Source organism: Galeopterus variegatus, unplaced genomic scaffold (genome assembly GCF_000696425.1).
Source record: "Galeopterus variegatus unplaced genomic scaffold, G_variegatus-3.0.2 Scaffold482, whole genome shotgun sequence".
NCBI classification, from domain to species: Eukaryota; Metazoa; Chordata; class Mammalia; order Dermoptera; family Cynocephalidae; genus Galeopterus; species Galeopterus variegatus.
This window is the reverse complement of record NW_007726593.1, coordinates 84,854-94,344: the sequence shown is the minus strand read 5'-3', so window position 1 is coordinate 94,344 and position 9,491 is coordinate 84,854. Positions and strand designations below refer to the sequence as shown.

General features: G+C 38.9%; 1 protein-coding gene across 1 annotated transcript in view; it reads right to left on the bottom strand.

Annotated features, from left to right (window-relative positions):
- The window catches only part of LOC103587716 (ryanodine receptor 2-like), a gene marked incomplete at its 5' end in the record, with an annotated part of 226,133 nt that overhangs the window by 151,541 nt on the left and 65,101 nt on the right, over nucleotides 1–9,491 (bottom strand). The window contains 2 exons of the mRNA XM_008569236.1: nucleotides 7,561–7,657; nucleotides 8,497–8,596. Of these exons, the coding sequence (XP_008567458.1) occupies nucleotides 7,561–7,657; nucleotides 8,497–8,596 (197 nt within the window). The remainder of the gene's footprint in view (nucleotides 1–7,560; nucleotides 7,658–8,496; nucleotides 8,597–9,491) is intronic.

The following is a 9,491-nucleotide window of genomic DNA, read 5'->3' as shown; positions in this document are numbered from 1 at the left end:
CCTTCCATCTTGCAGGAATTTTGTACCCCTCTCCCCAACACCTGGCAACCACTTTTCTACTTTCAGCTTCTATGAGTTCAACTTTTTTAGATTCCACATGTAAGTGAGGTCATATAGTATTCATCTTTCTGTGCCTGACTTATTTCACTTAGCATAATGTCTTCCAGTTCCATCCATGTTGTCATAAATGACAGGATTTCCTTCTATTTTAAGCTGAATAGTGTTCTATTGTGCAATGCACTTTCAGAGTAAAAAGACACTATAGAAAAATTCAAGCTCTGAGAAGAATGTATACATTCTATAGATTAATAGGATACTTCTTTTCCTGACCACTTACTCCCTCTTACTTAAACCTACTTCTGAAGTCACCTGCTTCTGTCACTCATCCTTTGGCTCTCAGCACAGGGATCCAACCGTCTCCAGGGCTGTTGGGGCTGACACACCCCTCCACCCCAGACTTTCATGGTCACCAAGAAAGGGTCATCTAAAACAGGAATGGACAAACTTTTTCTGCAAAGCTTCAGCTCATATTTTAACCTCTGTTGGCCATATTTGTCTGTGTCACATTATTTGACTCTGTTGTTATACTATGTAGGCAATAAGTAAAAAACAATCAGTGTGTCTGTGCTGTGTTCCAATAAAACTTTACAAAAACAGGCAGTGGGTTGAATTTGACTCATCCATCAGTTTGCTAACCCCAGACCTAAAAGGTCCACATTTATTGGTAATTTTAATCTCAGAGAGATCTGGCTAGATAAAATCCAGGGTCTGGAGTCTTCCAATAAGTAAACGAGAGAAAGTCCACCTGACCTACCTTGAACCACATTTCTAAATGTGGAATTAATATCAACATTGTAACAAATCCTTTCCCCCCAAAGGGAAATACAGATAAATTCATAGTGCTTAGGAGCACTTGGCTCATCTCGGAAATCTTTACCAAAAAAAGAATAATTGGGGCATTTCTCATTTTGCTTTTGTTTCTTCAAGATAAGAAAGCCCTGAAGAAGTTAATATGTTATTTTAACACTGAAAAGCTTACTGAGCCGAATATTAATTACTATAGTCCACAGACACTTGGGCAGGGGGTCAGGGCTCTGAGTGAATTTGCTTTTTTTCTGTTTTACATTTCCCATTTGACTTTAAAGCAATTGGGAGAGGGGATGGAGCTATTCAGCATCCCACTCTCTGATTCCTTCCTTATTCTGCTTTCATTTTTTTCAAGAGAGGCTAGAGTGTATAACAAATGCTGAACACCAAAAGAGCAAACAGTAATAATAAACGACAATGTAATTAGTCACATCAAAGTTTGATAATGAATCCATTACACAAGTTAGAAATAGAGAAGAGCGGTGGACCAGCCTCTGAAGACTTCCTTGCAAATTCACATCATTACTACACACATCATTATGTAGAAAATAGTAGGGACCAAAAATGGAAAAGGAGACATTACAATGGATGCCACAGAAAGACAAAGGATCACACGAGTCTATTATGAACAACTATATACCAATGAATTTGATAACATAGAAGAAATGGATAAATTCCTGGACAGATACTATCTACCAATATTAAACTAAGAAAAAATAGAAAATCTGAAGAGACCAATAACAAGGGAGAAAATTGAATCAGTAATACAAGGTCCTCCATTAAAGAAAATCTCAGGACCTGATGGCTTCACTGCTCAGTTCTACCAAACATTTAAAAAGGAAATAATACCAATTCTCTTTAGATTATTCCAGGAAATTGAGGAAGAGGGAATACTTCCCAACACGTTTTATGAAGCCAGATTTACTCTGATTCCAAAACCTCACAAGGACACAACAAAAAAAGAAAATTACAGACCAATATCCTCAATAAATGTAGATGTGAAAATTCTCAACAAGGTACTAGCAAACCAAATGCAACAGCACATTAATAAGATCATTCACTATGATCAAGTGGGATTTATCCCAGGATGCAAGGATGGCTAAACATACATAAATCGATAAATGTGACACACATTAACAGAAGGATAAAAACCATATGATCATTTCAACTGATGCAAGAAAAGCATTTGACAAAATTCATTCCTTCATGATAAAAATTCTTAGCAAACTAAATATTGGCGGCATGTATTTCAATACAGTGAAGGCCCCTATGACAAACGCACAACTAACATCATACTGAATGGGGGAAAGATGAAAGCTTTCTCTTTTAGATCAGGAATGCAACAAGGATGCCTGCTTTCACCACTTCTGTTCAACCTAGTATTGGAAGCCCTATCCATAGCAATAAGACAAGAGAAAGAAATAAAGGCATCCAGATTGGAAAGGAGGAAGTCAAACTGCCCCAGTATGCAGACAACGTGATCTTATATACAGAAAACCCTCAAAACGCCACCAAAAGACTGTTGGAACTAATAAATCAATTCGGTAAAGTTCCAGGATACAAAATCAGCATGCAAAAGTCAGTAACAGACGGAAACAAGGCCTCGGTGCTCTCTGCAGTTCGCAGGGAGCTTGAGTTGTGGGGGAAGAGAGTGAATCTCTCTTCTCAAGGGAGAAGAGGAGAAGCACAGAAAACAGCTGTCCTGTGTGTCCCGATTCTTCCATCAAAACTGTTTAGCAAACTCATCCTCCTCCCAGACCCAGGCTGAAGACATGCACAGGACATGAAGAAGGAAAGGAGGAAGAAAAGCTCTTACAGGATAACTGCATCCTTGACCATTTGGGAGCACAACAGAGCAGCTTTAAAAGCTTCCTCCCAGGTAGTGACAGAGGACATACGAATATCCTCCAAGCATAGTAGTCATCCAGTTGTGAACACGGACATAAACCATGCATCATCTTCTAAGCCAGACCAAGAGACATTTAATTCATTATATCAAGCCCATTTCATGCCTTATCAATTATTTACAACTAAAGCTCATTAAATCATCATAATATTAAAAGGGGCATGGAGGTAAAAATATTGTCATGCACACACACAGCACAACTTCTGCTTGCTGAGTCACATTCTGGAAAACAAACGTAGCAATCAATTCTAGGTAGTGTCAGCAAGTGTAACTTCATTGTTCTGAATTTGAAAGGGTCAAGGCAGAGCAAGTATATGCTAAAACTAATGCCTGATAAGGTGGGAGAAGAACAGCCTTTGTCCTGTCTCTCTGTCTGTCTGTCTGTCTGTCTGTCTGTCTGTCTGTCTCTCTGTCTCTGTCTCTGTCTCTGTCTCTCTCTCTCTCTCTCTCTCACACACACACACACACACACACACACACACACACACACCAGGAACACTCTCCATCCCCTTCCTTATTTTTCTCCATTGATCTTAATCACATTACACATTTTTTCTCTGCATACATGGGTGTGTCTGTGTGTGCATTTATAAATAAACATATTTATGTTTTTATTGCCACATATCCCCACTAGAATAAACTCCTTGAGAAGAGACTTTGCATCTTTTTAAATAGTACTGTAGCCCCAGCACCCAGAACATGATAGTCACTCCACACATTTTTATTAAATGATTAAAACTTACGAGCTATGTAGCAAACCTGTTTTTAACATACAAATAATGCTTTTCAAACAACAGTTCCCTAATATTGGTTTCCAAATCAGAGATCTCAAATAACAGTTCCCTAATTTGCCCATTTTAAGAATTATTCATGGAAAAGTATGACATACTTTATTCACATAGAACATACTTAATCCATAAATGTGTGTGCACATAAAGAAAATGTCTTTGTTGATATTTTATTATCGTTGCATGGAATTATGGATGGAAATAATGAGATACAATCCAGAGAAAAAATCTGGAACAGAAAATACTCTCCATATGAAATATTTCGTGCTTGAAATAAAATTTTGTAATCAAATTTTGGGCCTCCAGAATGAAAGTCTATTTTTAAAGCAATAATTAAAACACCACATTGCATCTGACAAATCCCTTGCCAAAGCCCAGAACCACTTTCTCCTTAACTCATTCTGCCTTACTATTTGAAGGTTTAAGAGCTAAGAAATTATGGCACTACAGTTAATACTCAAGGACTCTCCAACTTGTACCTGACTGCTCAGAACTACTATAGATTATATTCTTACTATTTTTATTATTGTTTAGACAAGTTGTACACCAGTCGTTTTAAAGCTACATATGTGTCTTCATGGAAAATCCCAAGCAACTTAAAACGATAGTGATGTAGTGTTTTATGAACATGTCAGAATTCCACCCACAAAGTCAATATGGGCAGGAATGCAGGAAAATATATGTTTAGTTTAACTTTGATACGCTGCGCTCTCCGATTCAATGCCATTTAATTGAATGTGCCCTTCATTCTAAGAGTTCTATGAATATTCTTCATGAGAATGACAGGTAACCACATACACAGACGTACCTAATGTAAAGAGGAAGGAAAAGATAATACTATTGGTATCTGGAATTATAGAGCTCATCATTGAACTGTATTTCCAGTAGCTACAATTATAGTTATGCATATTTAATAATTGTCCATGAAAACAGGCATGAGCAGGTTGACAAGTCCATTCAAGAACACAGCATTTATGACCCAAATATTCCTAAACTTCTCAGAAGTAAACGTCTCCGGCCATCTCCTTAATCATTTCCACTACATCTTACAACAAAACCGATTTGACTTCAGTAATTTAACTTAAATAACTGAAATACAATTAATGAGTACAGCCAGATCATAATGACAGCAAAGAGCTATGAAATTAAAAAAATTAAATATATCTCTTTGGAACTTCTCCAGTGTTCAAATCACTGCCCAAAAAATCACTGTTTTTACTCTGTTTTTAATAAATTAAAATATTATTTTTAGGTGATGATGATGAGTTTATTCCCCAGCACAGATTCATATCAGTAGAGGACATGCTGCCTCTGGGCTGAGCTATCCTGTGTATACCCCAGCTCTTGGCTTCCATGACCAGCTTCCCTGGTCTTCCCGGTTTTCTATTTAAAGAGTCAAGGACTGAAGACTTAAAAGACTCAGGTATGCATAGGAGAGTGGGTCCAAGGCAATACCAAAATATCTTCAAAATTTCCCCCAGCTTTTTCTCCAATAATAACTAGCTGTAAAGGATTTTCCTTGATCCAGTTCAGCCTCTCTTTCTACAGTCTTCATTCTATCATACTTTTCCCCACGTGCCCAGGGTCCCTCAAACTTTTGCATCATACCTAGCTAAATGTGGCCTCTTCAGTTTAAATAATAGGGATAACAGCAACAATAAAAAATTGTTAACCTCTTCATAGGCACCAAATATTTTACGTAATTTTATTTACTCTTTACAACAGCCCTGTGAAGGAGAAGATATTATTTAACTTCCACTTTACAAAGGAGAAAGCCAATATTTATAGAAACTAAGTCACCTGCATGAGTAACACAGCTGGGAAGGGACAGAGCTGGGCCCCAGACCCAGATCTGTTGCTCTAGAGTCCATTCCCTTAACCCCAAATCTCTACAGTGTCTGTAGAAAGTGCTAGAAGAGCTCTTAGAATCACTGGTTCTAAGTCTTCCATTTAACAAGTCAGACACTGAAGACCCAAAAGATTCTGGCACAGCCTCGTTTTACCCCTGACCCTGTCTGATTATGTCATAGCACTGAACACACCCACACCCAATTGTCCTTTGGCTTCCATGACCAACTTCCCTGGCTCCCCACTAAACTATCATTCTGACTCTCAGGCTAAATCTTCTTCCTCTTTCCACACCCTAAATATCAGTGTTCTGTAGGATTCCATTCTTAGCCTCCCATCTGCTTAGTCTATCCCAGGGCTTCCCAGACTTTTTAAAGCAATGACCAAATTGATGGACATATCCCCCTAATCACGGCTGTCCATCTGAAGGAATGTATGAGAGACTCCCATTCCTTCAACTGCCTACATGCACTTGTAATTCAGATCCAACCCAAGCTTTCCTAAAGTTAAAGACAGAAATCCCCAGTTCCTACTTGCTATCCCACAGGCCCTCTGTACTCAGCTGTGCCCAAAGTTTAAAAGAAAGTTACATGTTTCTTATCAAATATGTCCCCTCTCCTACAACCCTGCACCATCTTTCTCCCCCAGAGGCAGAAACATCAGACCTCCCTGGGTTTGACACGTTCTCTTACAGTTCACATCTAGTTTCCTCCCAAACCCATCAATGTCACATGAAATGTCTCTGGTTCAGGTGGTCCTCTCCGTCCTGATGGCGCTCTCTGGTTCAAGTTCTTATCTCTTGTCACATGAAAACGGCTACCCCATCCCTCTCCTGCTTGTTTCCCTGACAATCCCCTCTCCCCACCTCAACTCTAAGCTCCTCTCGCCAGAGTTATTCTTTCAAAGGAGATCCTCCAATTCCACCCATTCCCAGCTCCTCCCTGACCACCTCAGAGGAAAAGCCCACCCATGGGACCGCACTGAGGACCCTTCCAGAGCTGATCAACCCTCTCTCCCACCCCATTTCTGCCTTGCATTCCTCTTCCCCCATCACCCCAAAATAACTGCTGTACCCGGAACGTACTGCCATCCCCCTGGGCTTCTTACATCTGCCCTTCCACTTGGAATTCATTCCTCAAACGAATCACCCTTTGAAATCCCCTCCATCTTTTATATAAATGCCATGAACACCATCAACATCTTCTTGACCTACTAAACACAGCCCACTGAGCGGAGGGGATTTTTCCAGGCTGTTCGTTCACGCTGCACCATAACCCAGAGCTGCCTGCTGAGAGTGGGGTGACTAGGATCCAGTACCCGGTGTCACTGTGACTTTTCCTGAGGTTATCCAGCAGGTCAAATGATTACTAATTTCCTAAATGTTCCCTATATCTTTTTATTAAATTACAACAACAAATATCTATGAAATAATATTACCTAACTGTCTATGTTGGTATTGGGAGAAATATTTACTAAAAAAGTTAAAGACACATAACAAACCTTCTCTCATTATAATCTCTTATTTATGTGTTCAGCTTACTACCTATCAATTAATTTGCAATCAAATCACCCTAAATATTTCTAAGGTTTTGTAATATTTGGGTACTTTTCCCAGTGGATCTAGACTAGTTAAATCTTATCTCAATGCCAAATAATATTAACATGAGAGACGTACTATATAACATAAAATAGGAGAAAAAGAGGTCGAGTTTATTATCTATGTTAATAAATGGGAGATAGCAGAAATGGGTACTGAAATTTTGTGCAATTTGAGAACTATGACTTTGAAACTGAATTGGAGACTAAACATTGTAGAAAATGAATGAATCAACACTAATGAACATTTAATGGAGTTTTAAGTAGTTTAATGTGATGTATTCGCTCCTTTCACTCAGTTTATTTTGTCCAATGCTTCTTAGTGTGTTGAAATGACACAGAATTTTTCAGCTCTTCTATTAACAGGTAATAAAAACACAACGTAAAAAAACTTCTAAGGAGGCCAACCGATGGATCACTTCAGTGCACAGATGAATGTCGGTGGCCCGTCTTGCATTATGCTAATGGCCTGAATAGACATAGCCTTAATTTTTTAAAAAATGACATCAAGGTAAAAAAAATGCAAAGCTTAATGCCCTGGGCTCAAGTACCAACCTCCGCTGCTGTTCACCGTGTTCTCCTGAAGGGACAGTGAGACATTCGTCCATGTGTCCATGCAGCAACCTCAGGACGTCACCACCAATCAGATACCCTGGAGGATTAAAAGTCATTCACATTTGAACTGTCAAGGTCACGTGGATAGCTGGACAGATCATCATCAGGTCTAATCTTCTACTTTCATAGACAGAGAAAGAGAAGTCTAGTGAGACTGAAGTCTCTGGCCAAGGTCCCACAGATGAATGGTGCCAGCTGGGCCCTCTGAGTCCCAGGCTCAAGTCCTGCAGTTAGTGACATTCCCAGTAGGCCACATGACCTCAACCACACATCCTCCGTCACATATATAAACACGCATGGGATCAGATTCGAACCTCTTTAAGTGAGAATAACCAGAACAACCCTGTGGCATCAACATTATTATGATCCAGCTACAAAGCACCTCCCAGGAAGTGACATTCCCAGTAGGCCACATGACCTCAACCACACATCCTCCGTCACATATATAAACACACATGGGATCAGATTCGAACCTCTTTAAGTGAGAATAACCAGAACAACCCTGTGGCATCAACATTATTATGATCCAGCTACAAAGCACCTCCCAGGAACATGAGAAATCTTGACATTAGCCTCACTGAGCAATACCCAGAGGCCAAAACACTGGAGAAAAACACCCCCAGAAAGCTAGCACATAAAATACACACAAATAAGGTGAAGCTGATGATTGCATAAAAGTAAAGAAAGATAATCTAACCCAAGCTTCACTTTTCAATAGCAATTTAAACGAGATTCTTAAATGTCATGTATCTGAATTATGGAATATTTTGACACACAAAAAAGCTTTAATTAATAATCAGCTCATTATCACAATTCCAAAGATGATTGTCAACTCTGCATCAGGGACGAGCCCTCTAATTGAAATGGAGTTTTTACCTTGGGCTGCTTCACTCCCCGAGCTAATGGGGGCCACGCTCCAGAGGGTCTGCTGGAAGGCGGCGTCCACATGCAAGCTGTCGTTGCCGTAAGACAAGTGCTGTATCAAGAGGCAAGAGGAAACACTGCTTCAGGCTCCGGTAAACCTCAATATGTAAGTGCTCCTGGCAAATCAAACTTAACATTGCAGATGTGGAAATGTCCAGAGAGAGAGAACATCTATTTCAACCCTGTCACTCAAAAATCAAAAGACCAGCAGGAAAAAGAAATAAAAGTTCCTATTAGACTTTAAATATTTTTCAGCCTCATTCTAAGAACTCTAGTAGGTATAGGCTGGTTTTTAGAAAATGCACAAACAAATAACAAATATACTAAATAAATTTGTTTGCAAAAAGAGACTTTCCGTTTTAAGGCTTAATGTTGGACAAAATGGTACAGAAGGTGGGCACTTAAAATTATAATTAGATTTTCCACCTATCACACTGTGACAGTTTTTCAACAATGACATAGGTGAAATCTACTAGACCAATGTCTTCATTTTATGGCATCCTTTAGGAACTGTTTTCTGCAATTTGATATAACAGCCGTTTAATGGCAATATTTCCTAAGAGCGATCATTAGTCAGGATAATAAATTTCCTCCAAAATTCAGATATTACAAATGTCAGCTATTCCATCTTAAAAAATAGAAATGTATGAAAATTATATCATCTTTAATATCTTTGTGAGCCATCATGTATTAATGATCGAGTGTTAACTAATAAAAATGAAATTACGAATTCAGCCAAATGCCTTACTTATTTTACTAACCACTGGTTGGTGGCCTCTGAGAGCTCAAACATACATAGAACAGTCACCTGTATTCTTGGAGTCTTCTCAGTAAACATCACCAATATCCCTATAATGTTTCTGCAACACTTTCCCAACGCTGATGATAGCCTAAGCTTTTAAAGACTTTTTTTTTTTTTTTTTTTTTTTTTTTTTTTTTTTTTTTCC